Source organism: Ctenopharyngodon idella, chromosome 21 (genome assembly GCF_019924925.1).
Source record: "Ctenopharyngodon idella isolate HZGC_01 chromosome 21, HZGC01, whole genome shotgun sequence".
Taxonomy (NCBI): Eukaryota; Metazoa; Chordata; class Actinopteri; order Cypriniformes; family Xenocyprididae; genus Ctenopharyngodon; species Ctenopharyngodon idella.
The window spans coordinates 6,938,766-6,952,093 of NC_067240.1; the positions used below are offsets into that span (position 1 = coordinate 6,938,766).

General features: G+C 36.2%; 1 protein-coding gene across 1 annotated transcript in view; it reads left to right on the plus strand.

Moving 5' to 3' along the window:
* The first annotated feature begins 430 nt into the window (after positions 1-430).
* LOC127504322 (collagen and calcium-binding EGF domain-containing protein 1-like) overlaps positions 431-13,328 on the plus strand; it is a 64,878-nt gene continuing 51,980 nt past the window's right edge. The window contains exons 1-3 of the mRNA XM_051878872.1: positions 431-488; positions 5,436-5,630; positions 5,764-5,845. Coding sequence (XP_051734832.1) covers positions 431-488; positions 5,436-5,630; positions 5,764-5,845 — 335 coding nt within the window. The remainder of the gene's footprint in view (positions 489-5,435; positions 5,631-5,763; positions 5,846-13,328) is intronic.

The window sequence follows — 13,328 nt, forward strand, 5'->3', positions numbered from 1 at the left end:
TTTCCCTTCAAGTCATCTTTTTATTGTTTCTAACTACACTATTGTAATAATAAAAAAGTGGCACAATTTAAAAACTATTGCATGCTTAGTTTTCAGAGAAACCCCACAAGTGCTTTCAAGGCTATTTCAAGTTATTCACATTCACTTATACACACACAATGCACAACAAAGCAACAAAAATGACTTGTGTGAAACATTATAGATATACCCCAGGAAAATACAGTGCCTCTCTTCTTTAAGACTGGCTGTGTGAGGGATGTTTGCACCTGGAGACATATAATGACCCTGCTCTCCCTATTTATCTATCTTCCTTTTTCCTCCCCTCTGCTGAGCCATCAAAAACTGCAGAAACTTAAATGGCACAGCAGGCACCCTCCCTAGTCGTGACGCACCCCGGTATTTATAACACTGGTCATCCATTTTGTTTACGATGACGGAGGTGTGCAGCGCTACACTGGAGTCGAAGAGTCATCTAGCGGTCAACGGCGGTACTACAATTGCAGTTTGATGTGTTCTTGTGTTTTTTTCCCATGGTCAAGCGATGCCTATGCCCCTATGCCAGCATTGACAACAATAAGAGGTAATAATAAAACTGATATCACGTCATAAAGTGCCCAAGTATGACAGGATGAGCATTTGAATCCATAATGACTTGCTGTAGCGACACAAACCAGACAGTGAGTAAATCTAGTTTTCATAGATTTAGCAGGCAGGTCATGTGAGGTAGAAAATCTGACAGACGCAATCTCAAGATTTCTTCTGTGTGTGTGTGTTCCAGTGCATGATGTATAAATATAAATCGTAGGTCTCATCCTGGCTGCAGATGTGTTGTTGATGCAGTGGAATAATCCCACAGCTTCATTTTCTATTCTCAGATATTTTCACATAGATTCAACATCCAGAGTTGTATTCTTAATGTGTCAACTCTCAGCTGAAGAGAGAAAGGAAAGGAGAAAAAATAACAGTGCAGAGCCCCCGGATGACCTTGATTATGGACCATTGATTTGGGTGACCCAGAGGTCAGCATGGTAAATTCTTCCTGTTCTCACACCCCAAAATACACACATGTAAATGTCATTATCACAGGGAGTTGTAGCTTCATGTCAGAACAGATGATTCTCATTTTGTGTAAGGGAAAATTGCATTGTTAAATATAGTCAACGTGACTGGTTCAACCTTAATGTTATGTAACGATGAGAATACTTTCTGTGTGCAAAAACAAAACAAAAATAACTTTATTCAACAATTTCTTCTCTACCCTGTCAGTCTCGTACATAGTTGACGCAGTTCATGCATCTGTGTTTACGTCCGAACGCCGGCTCAGTATGGCTGACGCTGTTCACGTGAGCAGCACAACGCGAGAATACAGTAAAAATACAGTAAACGCAGCAAAATTGTGAAATATTATTAACTGTTTTCTATTTAATATTTTAAAATGTATTTATTCCTGTGATGCAAAGCTGAAGTTTCAGCATCATTACTCCAGTCTTCATTGTCACATGATCATTAAAAAAATCATTATTTGGTACTCAGGATACATTTTTTTATTGTTATCACAGTTGAAAACAGTTGTGCTGCTTTGTGCTATTTTTTTATTCAAGCTGTGCTACATTTTTTCAGGATTCTTTGATAAATCACATTTATTTGAAGTATTTACCGTCACGCTTGATTGAGCGTCCTTTGCTGAATAAAAGTATTAATTTCTTTAAAAACATCTTACTGACCCCAAAATTATCAACAGAAGTGTACAAAACCACTGCTTTAGAAACACATTTGTGTAACAGACTTTTGCTTAAGCCTTCATAATTATTGTACATTGAAACAAATCATTGTTCTTGTTCCTTGGAATGTTTTCAGCCATTATACAACAGAAGTGAAGAAAAATACAGACCTTATTTCTTTAGTCATAACCAACTGCAAATATTTGCATCTACCATTAACATTAAAATGTTTGAAGGCTTTTAAAGGCTGTGCATATTTTCCTGCTGTTGCACTGCTCAAGTTGACCTATATACTATGCTTTAATTGAAAGCAAAACTTGCAAGCACACTCATTCTCATTAGCGCATATTTGTATCATTTTGAATCTAGCTGACTCATAACACTGTGTCAACACAATTCTTAATTTCTGTGTAAATGAGACCATCCCTTAAAAAAATGCTGAATTTTTATCACTATGCAGTTATGTTACACTGGATAAAATGCTTAGTTAAACAATATAAACTTCAATTGCTCATCGCTGTTTGATTAGGAGTAAAACTCTTAAAAAAGCAGGTGTTCTCTGTCTGAAAACAGTTCATTTGTTCTGTTTACTGTGTTTGGGTGTTTGAATAGCACAGCATGAATTATGCAACCACCTGAGACAAAAAAGCATATGTAAACAGCTAGAAAGAATTCGAAAACAAATGCTGGTTCAATGAAGTTTTAAATGTTACATCCACCCTCATGTTGTGATTGAAATAAAGGTTTAGAACAGTCTCTTACAACCAGTGTCACAAGTTACGCAATCAGATTACTTTTTCCAAGTAACTAGTAAAGTAACTCGTTACTTTTAAATTTAGAACACAATATCTGAGTTACTTTTTCAAATAAGTAACGCAAGTTACTTTGTTTTCCCATGAATTGACTGACACCTCTCCTGTCCCCATGCTGAGAGAAATCGTGAGTAAGTGCAGAGGCGTTGTGTGCGCTGTGTGAACATGATGGTTATTACAGACTAGTTCTGAGCATACACTTATTCATTTACTTCTCCTGTGTCCTATTCTTCTGTATTCCAGAATGGCAGCACAGCTGAAAGGTTTGCTTGAACTGCGCCCTCTACTGTACAGCCTTGAATTTGCATTTCCTTCAGCCTGAGGCTAATTCATTTCACTTAGGACATTTACATTTACCAAAAATAGAACTTTTATGTTCTTATAAAAACAAACAAACAAACAGCCCAGCCCAGATGAGAAAAAGTAACGCATTAACGTAACGGATTAATTTCCATAAAAAGTAACTAAGTAACACAATTAGTTACTTTTTTAGGAAGTAATGCAGTATTGTAATGCATTAAATAGGGTGACCAGATTTCTCATGGTGGAATACAGGACGAGTGGGCAATATGACCATGATATGAGAAATTTTATTTCACAATATATATATATACATTTATTTAACATCTTTTGTTGTTTTATTAACATTAATGAGAGACAAATATTTAATTAGGCTACTGTCCCTTTAAGACTGAATCCATGGATGTAATATCCTGTTTTCACCCACCTGTTTACATCCACTTAAGCCATAACCGACTGTATTTACGTGAGATACTCCACACGATGGACATTTTGACAACTATGCGTGCATTTGACCATTCAGGCGCAAGGAGAACTGATCGCACGCTGTCAGAGAAAACTGGGATCACGCGCAAGAAAGAGAGAGAGAGCGCTTCTGGTCTGTGCATTCAGCGATTCCGCCTATCCCGCCTTCACTAAGGATAACGAATTGTGATTGGATGATAATTTTGTTCTACGACGAATTGATTGGGCTGTTCTGCGTGACAGAACACTACTACTACTACTACTACTACTCGTTCTATGATCACCCAGTTGTAACGAAATTTTAGGAAAGATGAAATATGGGACAAAACATGATTTTTTTCTTAATAAGTCGGACACTAAAAATGAGCTGAAATACGGACTGTCTCAGGAAAAACGGGATGGTCACCCTAGCATTAAAGTAACTTTCCCCAGCACTGCTTAAGAAAAATGAATTTACACTCAGCCTTGATTTTGAACCTTGAAAGCAATGAGTGAACTTTTAATACTTAGCTCCATAAAGTCTCCATAAAGTCTAGACATTGGCCCTGATGACATCAACCTTGCTTCTTAAATCTGTTGCTTGGATTGTAATGAAAGTGTTGACAGGAAAAGAAAAGGATGGTTATCACTACAAAAAACAAGGCACGAAAGAGTAATCTTAGCCAAGATTCATCAGCATCATGTGCAAACAGCTCCATGGAAACACATCCTTGGAAGCAGATCATTTATCGCGCTTCCAAGCACTTGAGTTTCGACCCCTTCTGATATGTTTAGAGTTGCTTACTCATGAGAAACAATTCTGAAACTCATGAGATGCAAGATTATTCATCAGGAAGTTTTTTCTGGCGAGAGCATCTTCATTTATTGCTCTTCAGATAGTTGGGGATGGAGATCATGTTTAGTGAGGGCTCCTCTGCATACAAACAAGAAACAGCTGCTGCTTTGTCAGCCACTAGGGGGCGAAACGTTCAAAAAGTCCGCCCCAGTTCATCTGTGGCCACAACTGAAATAGTTCTATGAATTACACAGGCATCAATAGCACTGACATAAAAATAACTATATTCAAGAAATATACTATTAACCTAAATCTTTTTGTGACAACAGTGCCTTGTGGGCCATTGGGTCCCCTTAACAGCTTATGGCAGTCAGTCATGACAGAGAGAATTTCATATTTTCATTCATTTCACATTTCTATAATGTTTTATGAAATAATGAATAATTTCATAACATTATTTGTGCAATTGTAATTTTCTTTGTTCGTGTATTTATGTACAGAATTAAACACTTGTCATGTAATAAATGTTGGAGCAAAAAATATCTAAGTTGAGCTAATATTCTTGGGCTTAAAGTGGATAGTTCACCCCAAAAATTTAAAATTTTGGCATCATTTACTCACCCTCAAGTTGTTAGAAACCTGTATGAGTTTCTTTCTTCTGTTGAACCAGCAAAATAAGATTATTTTGAAGAATGTTGGGAATCAAACAGTTGATTGACCCCATTGACTTCCATAGTAGGAAAAAAAAATACCTATAGAAGTCAAAGGGGGGGTCCATCAACTGGTTCCCAACATTCTTCAAAATATCTTATTTTGTGTTCAACAGAAGAAATAAAACTCATACAGGTTTGGAACAACTTGAGGGTGAGTAAATGATGACAAAAGTTTCATTTTTGGGTGAACTATCCCTTTAAGGCCCAAAATATTAGCTCAACCTAGATATTTTTGCTCCAACATTTTATTTTAAGGGGTATATGCCTATGTAGCATCTTTTTTGAAAAAAGAAAAAGAAACATGGAAAAGTAAAATGCCCGCAGCTCATTTACACACAATATATTTAAATACACACACACACACACATAGGAAAACATTTACAGTGTGGTCTGAATTTTTATTTATCTAAATATGTTGTAGTATTATAACATTAACTAAAATAATAATTATTTGTCTCAAACCTCACACCCCACGGTTTCACTTTTTCAGGCTTATTTCCAGGAATAGCTTTAATGTTACCTGCGGAAATTATTAAATATTATATTAAACTTGCTTTTCTGAACCTATGGAAGTTGATCAAGTGTTGCAGTAGGAGGGGCCGGAGGAATCTGCGCGTGGGGCTTCGCAGGAGGTAACCAATCAATACTCTCTCAATTCCTCAGAAACAAGCGTTGAACTTCAAGACGCTGGCTTTATACGGACAAATATCTTTTTATCATCTCAGAGTGTTTGAAATGATCTACACGGGCAGAGGAACTCCTCTCAGTCTCGCTGTGGTGGTAATACTGTTCTCATCGGGAACGCCGTGGACTTTCCGAGAGGAGAAGGGAGGAATGTGGACAGGTAAAGTGCGCGTGCTGTCAGACGTCGCTGTTTGCACAAACGCAAGAGGATGGAAAAGTTTGTTCCTGCGCGTGAGGCCACGAATTGTTTATGTTAAAAGACACAACATCTGATCGACTTCTGTGTCTTACAGACAAGTGTAGTGCAGAGAACAAAATCGCAACGACGAAATACCCCGTGCGTAAAATCCACGGAGAGGTGACCACATGCTACAGGTAAAGAACTGTTTACTCGTACGTCTCAGCATTCTGTAGGTTCTTGTGTATGATGTGTGTGTGTGTGTGTTGTGTCGTGTGTGTGGTGTGTGTGTTGTCTGTAATAGCTTTTATGATTTTGTATGAACGTTTTGTGTTTATTGAAGCAAGGCTGAATTGGACTTCACAGGTTCCCATATGGGATAAATAAACACCTATCTGTCTGTCAATCATGATTGTTTTGGATGTTTATGCAATGAATCCTGTTTTGCTTGACAGGTTTTCAGAAAATCTTATTTGCAGGAAGGCTGCCAATAAATGATCTTTAGTTGTTTTATGATTAAGTTTGAAATAGAACCACTGGCTCCATTTCTGTTGGCAGCCAGTTTTTAATGTACCATTATATTGTACATCACTAACAGCACACAGACTCCAGCTGTGTTTTATTGCACTTCTTCATGTGCCCAATGAAGAACCATACTGAGTTTATATTTAAAAATGAGGACTCACATTGATTTCCTTTCAAATTGAAATGATTCTATAAATTTGTTCAGTCAGCCAGTCTCTCTCTCACTCTCTCTCTCTCCCTTTGTGTGTGTGTATATATAAAATTCATTTTTCATATAGATTAAAATAGATTTTTTTTAATAGGCTATCGCTAGATTATCACTTAATTAGTAAGTGTTTCCTCGAGAGTGACTCGTGCTGTTTCTGTTCTCATGAAGTCTCCAGGGTTTTCTTTCACTTGGTTAGCTGTGTTGGTGTTTTGTGTGGGCATGTTAAGTAATCCTGTTTTCATTCCTGTGACCTTTTAGAATTAGTGAAAGAAAGCAAGGATATATTATTCTTTGAAGGTTAGGGATTATGATGCTGAAGCTTTAAGCTGGCTCCGGATGCAAAGCAGACCAAGATTCCTCAGCCTTACCACAGTAACTTAAGCTAGTTTTAAAGCAGGTCTTGTTGTTCCAGTCTACTACTTTGCCAAGGGATGGTTAGATTAATATTTAGGTTTATTGTGTTGCTGCACACCCCCTCGGTTAAAGGTATAGTTAGTTCAAAAATCTATTCAGAGTAACTCACTATCATATTTTTTTTAAACCCATATGTGAGACTTTCTTGTGTTTAACATAAAAGGAGAAGGTTTTATGAATGTTCTTGAGATCAAAGCAAGCAAAGATACAGGTTGCTGAGCTGCAAAAGACAGAAAGCACCATGAAGTGTCATAAATGTAGTCCAAATGATACTTTTATTCTTCAACATCTCTCCTTTGTGGTCCACGGATGATATAAAGTCATACAGGTTTGGTAATGTATAGTTTAATTATTTCTTTAAATATTTATCTAGAATTGAAATCAAACAGTCGAAATTGTAGTTGAAAAGGTTTTACTCTCCCTTACATTATCACTTTTCTATGGAAGCTTGTTTCCGCCACTGAATAAAAAATAAAAAAGGTATAATTGCGACTTTTTATCTCTCAATTTTTTTACCAAAATTGCGTTATATATACTCGCAATTGTGAGTTATAAAATCAGAATTGCGAGATATAAAGTCGCAATTGCATGTTAAAAAGTCAGAATTGTGTGATATAAACTCGCAATTGTGTGTTAAAAAGTCAGAATTGTGTAATATAAACTCGCAATTGTGTGTTAAAAAGTCAGAATTGTGTAATATAAACTTGCAATTGCGTGTTAAAAAGTCAGAATTGTGTGATATAAACTCGCAATTGCGTGTTACAAAGTCAGAATTGTGAGTTATAAACTCAATTCTGAGAAAAAAAAGTCATTTGCCAGAAAAAAAAATTAGAATTGCGAGGAAAAAAGTCAGAATTGTGAGTTTATATCTTGCACTTGTGAGTTTATAACTCGCAATTCTGACTTTATTTCTCGCAATTGTGACTTCTTTTCTCAGAATTGCGAGATAAAAAGTCGCAATTACTTTTTTTATTTTTTTTTACTGGTGGAAACAAGTTTCCATACTTTTCCCTTGTCACACTTTCTCTTCTGTGGTGGTGCATTTCAGTCCACCTGCATGCTGGAAGTAGCAAGTTAAATTACAAACTACTACAGGTCTTTTTATTTCAGCAGGCGTTATGTGTGATGCTTTGAACCACTTGCCCAAAATTGCCATTAAGCTTGTCCTTGTAAATTCTATGCGTGTATGAGTGCGCCAGCACTGGTGACCTGTGCAGTCCCTAAATCTCTCAAGCGTGCTTGGAGAGTATTTACACACTGGGTCTCGAGTGAGCAGGCTTGTCAGTAACATTTGCTCATATGCAGGTCACTAAAATGACTCAATCGATGTTTTAATATGAGCTCATTGTAAATTAACAGGTGCAGTTCAAGTTAGTTAAGCCACCACACCTCTTTTCGATTGTGTCTTGGGCAGCTCTCAAACCTCATGATGCGATAAGGAATATTTGTGTGTCATATCATTGTTTTAATTGATGCTTCTGATCTGATGTGATTTGATTTTCCTGCGCATCTGTTCCTTGTGTTAGAACATGCCTGCAAGCCAGGGTCTGTCTCTTGAATAGATCATAAGTCAAACAGAGGAGAACATTCATGCATTGCAGTGTGTCATTTTCTTTGGTTGTGATCCATCCTGGAACTAGATAGCTGTGAAAACTGGCCAGGGATGTAGTACTAAAACTTCTGTCCATCATTGAATGATCATTTTTTGAGCTCTTATTGGCTTTATCTCAGAAACTATTTATGTGTGTAAAAGTATTTTGGTTCTGTGTTGCACCAATATGCTTGTGGCTAACTGTAATAGATAACATTTGTATCTGAATAATGTAAACAATTACATAATCTAAATCAAACTATCATCTAGGCTAATTATTTAATTGAATTAAATGCATATCAATGTTTTCTAAAAAAAAAAACACACAAAAAAAACACAATTCTCTTAAAAAAATGTATGAGAAAATAATTCACAGTACAAAAAAATAAATAAATAAAACAACACAAATATTACGAAATTTGACATTAAAGGATTAGTTCACTTCAGAATTCAAATTTCCTGATAATTTACCTCACCCCCATGCCATTCAAGATGTTCATGTCTTTCTTTCTTCAGTCGTAAAGAAATTATGGTTTTTGAGGAAAACATTCCAAGATTTTTAGTGGATTTCACTAGGGTTCAACCGGTTTGAAGGTCCAAATTGCAGTTTCAGTGCAGCTTCAAAGAGCTCTACATGATTCCAGCTGGAATAAGGGAATAAGGGTCTTATCTAGCGAAACGATCAGTCATTTTCTAAAAAAAAAAAAAATATATATATATATATATATATACTTTTTAACCACAAATGCTCATTTTGCTCTGCGATGCGCCACGCATTACGTAATCACGTTGGAAAGGTCACACGTAACCAAAGACTATAGAATAACACAAGACGCATAATTTGTTTTGTTTGAATGGGAGAAAAGTGCAACGCGCAATATTGCGGAATAAGTCCTGCCTTCTAAATAAGAGCCCAATCGCCGATTGGTAAAGTCATAGCGTCACTGCAGCGGCAGTTAGAAGCTCCAGTTCCTATAGAAACAGTCAGATGCGCGCCTCCGAAATGAGGCACAAGAGACGCGCATTTAGCACATACGCATTAGGTTGATCCAGCCTGAAAAAGACAGTTTTTTTTTTTTTTTTTTTTTTGTCATGATTCGAGCGTTTAGAAAACAAAATTTATGAGACACTTGTTGTCAAATTTCATTGGTGATTTCAAATATGAAATTTTAATCGAAAGCTTGGCAAAGAGCTTTGGATAATTTGATGTTTCCCCATTCAAAGATAGGAGCTGCACTTGAATGCCCGAGAGGCGTTTCAAAGATGGCCGCTGAATGAAATGAAATTGTCTAAAGGACTTTGGCATAACACACAGACACACAACCATAACACTTAAACTCTGTTAACCTAACAAGGCACAATATTTATTTGAATTACTCACAAAACAAATAAATGTTAAGCAAATAAATTTAAAAAATAAAAATAAATGGGAAATAAAAACATCACGGATGTCACAGGTGTTTGTCTATATAACTAACATATAGCAAAAAGAAAATAATATTGCTATAATGAATAAAAAAACAAACATTAAATGTACTTATGAATGAATTAAATAATGAATCACTTGGTCTAGCTTACTTCAGATAGTGGAGGAAAGAGAATGTATACTGATGACTGGGTGAACTTCATTTGTGAGTCCTTTAGTTACTTGGCAAATCACTGGACCTTCGCTGTACTTTTTGACCACCCACTGCCACCCGCAGCAAAGGTAAAACTGCCCGCTCCCGAGATTTTGCGTTGGGTCCCGCGTGACCCCAATCCAGTGCAGCCTCTACTCCCACACCTTGAGTCTGTTGACAACAGGACAAATAGAAGTATAAAGGACAGTTTGCTTTCATGCGTCCTGTTTAAACAGCTTATTTGCTCATTTCTGTTGAGACTTCAGAAGGACACCAGCGTCAAGAACAATTGGATGGTTTATTTTTTAATGGCGTCATGATCCTTTATTGGAGGATATAGTTTTTACAGTGGAAAGCTGTGTATTCTGAAAGGCTGCTGTAACGATTGTTGATATAGTGCATAGTTTATAGATCTTTGTTTTAAATGAAGTGCCACGCACAAAGTGATTTAGTACAATAGTTTTGGATTAATAGATATATTGTTTCACAGGAATGGGGATCAGGGACAACATTGTGAAGCCAGATCAGAGCAGGCCTTTCAGAACATACGTTTCTGGAGAACTAGGTTCTTGGTTATTCTTCAAATATTTCTGGTGGTTTTAGGCCTGTTTCTATGCTCTGAAGTAGAAGCATTCCAGGGCAAAAGGCAAAGGGAACCAAACAGACAAAGGCCATATCATATAAACCCCCTCAGTTTTTTTCCTCTCACTATCCCCTCTAGGACAGAAAACCAGCCATGAACTTAAACATAAAGTTCATCTGACCACAAGCACTTGTTCGTCGCCAGCAGAAAGCTTTTTAATTATCGGCTGAACCTTTACACAAACTCGAAGCCTCTAGAGTCCAGTCGCATGTCTTTCTCACCCCTCTAGTTCATCTTTAATATCCACTTGTGTCTAGGGAGTTTATTTCCAAAAGTGTCCATTAAAAGAAACAAGATCATATTGGTTTTTTCACCCAGACATGTCCAAAAGCTCTTTTGAGCAAATGCAGATGTGTCTGGCATATGCACAGTAAACTAAAACCTGCAACATGGCTTCACAAGGGTACTGGTTACCTACCGCTGAACAGCTCCAGGATTGATTGTTCAATTACTTTAAGATTTGGGACTTAAAGCTGAAGGACGAAGGTTTTCCAAAACATTCCTACCGTCCCTTCTCCCCACTAACTTCCATTGTTTGGACAAAACCGGTAGCCACATTCCACACTCTTTAGTTTAATTTGATCTACATGAATCCATAATTATGCTATGACATTATTGCCTTTCACGAAATATACTTTTTTTTTTCCTTTTGTGGGGGTGGGGGGGACTGTATTGAGGAGAAGACAATTGAAGTTTGAGAATCTGTAAGTGTCCTGCTTCTTTTGTAATTGCAAAAGATTTATTGTTTGTTCCCTTAAAGGATTAGTTCACTTCAGAATTAAAATTTCCTGATAATTTACTCACACCCCGATGTCATCCAAGATGTTCATGTTTTCTTCAGTCGAAAAGAAATTAAGGTTCTTGAGGAAAACATTCCAGGATTTTTCTCCATATAGTGGACTTCAGTGGGGTACACCAGGTTGAAGGTCCAAATTGCAGTTTCAGTGCAGCTTCAAAGCGCTCTACACGATCCCAGATGAGGAATAAGGGTCTTTTCTAGTAAAACAGTTAAGATGATAAATAAATTATAAATAATAAATTGTATACTTTTTAACCACACATGATCATCTTGCACTAGCTCTGCGAAGAAAAAGGTTTCTTTTCGACCGAAGACATAAAGACATGAGCATCTTGGATGACATGGGGGTGAGTAAATTATCAGGAAATGTTCATTCAGGAGTGAACTAATTCTTTAAATATATATGGGAATATGACTAAAAAAAATCTGTTAAATTTACAGTAACAAAAAAAAAAAAAAAAAAAAAACCAGCAGCTGTGGTTGCTAGAAATTTACCATAAAAAAATATGAAACAGTTTAGGTTTTACAGATTTAAAGGGTTAGTTCACCCAAAAATGAAAATAATGTAATTTATTACTCACCCTCATGCCGTTCCACACCCGTAAGACCTTTGTTAATCTTCGGAACACAAATTGAGATATTTTTGTTGAAATCAGATCGCTCCGTGAGGCCTGCATAGCCACATTTCCTCTCTCAAGATCCATAAAGGTACTAAAAACATATTTAAATCAGTTCATGTGAGTACAGTGTCCGAAGCTTCATGAAGCAGTGTTTTGAAATCAGCCATCACTAAATAAGTCGTTATTTTGTTCTGTTTTTTGGCGCACCAAAAATATTCTCGTCGCTTTATAATATTAATATTGAACCACTGTACTCACATGAACTAATTTAAATATGTTTTTAGTACCTTTATGGATCTTGAGAGAGGAAATGTCATTGCTCCCTATGCAGGCCTCACGGAGCCATCAGATTTCAACAAAAATATCTCAATTTGCGTTCCGAAGATGAACGAAGGTCTTACGGGTGTGGAACGGCATGAGGGTGAGTAATAAATGACAGAATTTTCATTTTTGGGTGAACTAACCCTTTAACTTAAATTTACAGTAAAATACCATATTTCATTAACTGATAAAATGAATGTTAATTTACCAATCTATTGAAGAACTAATATCTGTTTCATATCTTTATAATACACTGACAACCACCAAACACAGTGGTGATTAGAGTCACATGATGAATCAAAGCTCATCACAAGCAGCTTTTCCACAAGCTGAGAAGGACAATACTAATATATAGAAGGTGCACAGTGTCATTCACACAAACACTAAGCACCATCATGGTAACACACATGATATTACAAATACAATAAACATTAATTTAACAACATTAGATGTAACATAAAATGTATACAACTGATTAAAAAAACTAAAAAGAAACATAGTTATTTCAATGAAAATACATCAAATGTAAAGTGTCATGCAGGGAATTCTGGGAGTGTCAATTTACCTTTTTTTTTTTACTGAAAATTTTACTCAAAACAATGACTTGTTCTTTTTCACTTCCAAAAACTGTAAATTTAATGGTATTTTACTGTACAATTAAAACTGAAATTGTTATTGTGATTTTGATTTTTAAAATCCATAACTTTTAATTGATTTAGACTTTGCCAGCATTCATAATTTATCAGGAACAGTTTATCTAAATTATTATGAGCATGAACACTTATGAAATATGGAAGAAGTTTAGTTTGAGGCAACACATCCGCAGGCTGAAGATGTAAGAGATCTTTGCTGCTTAATTGCAAAAATATTTGAGTATGATTTATTTCCAACAAACATTTTATGATGGTTTTGACCGCTCCTTTAATATTCAAAAGACACA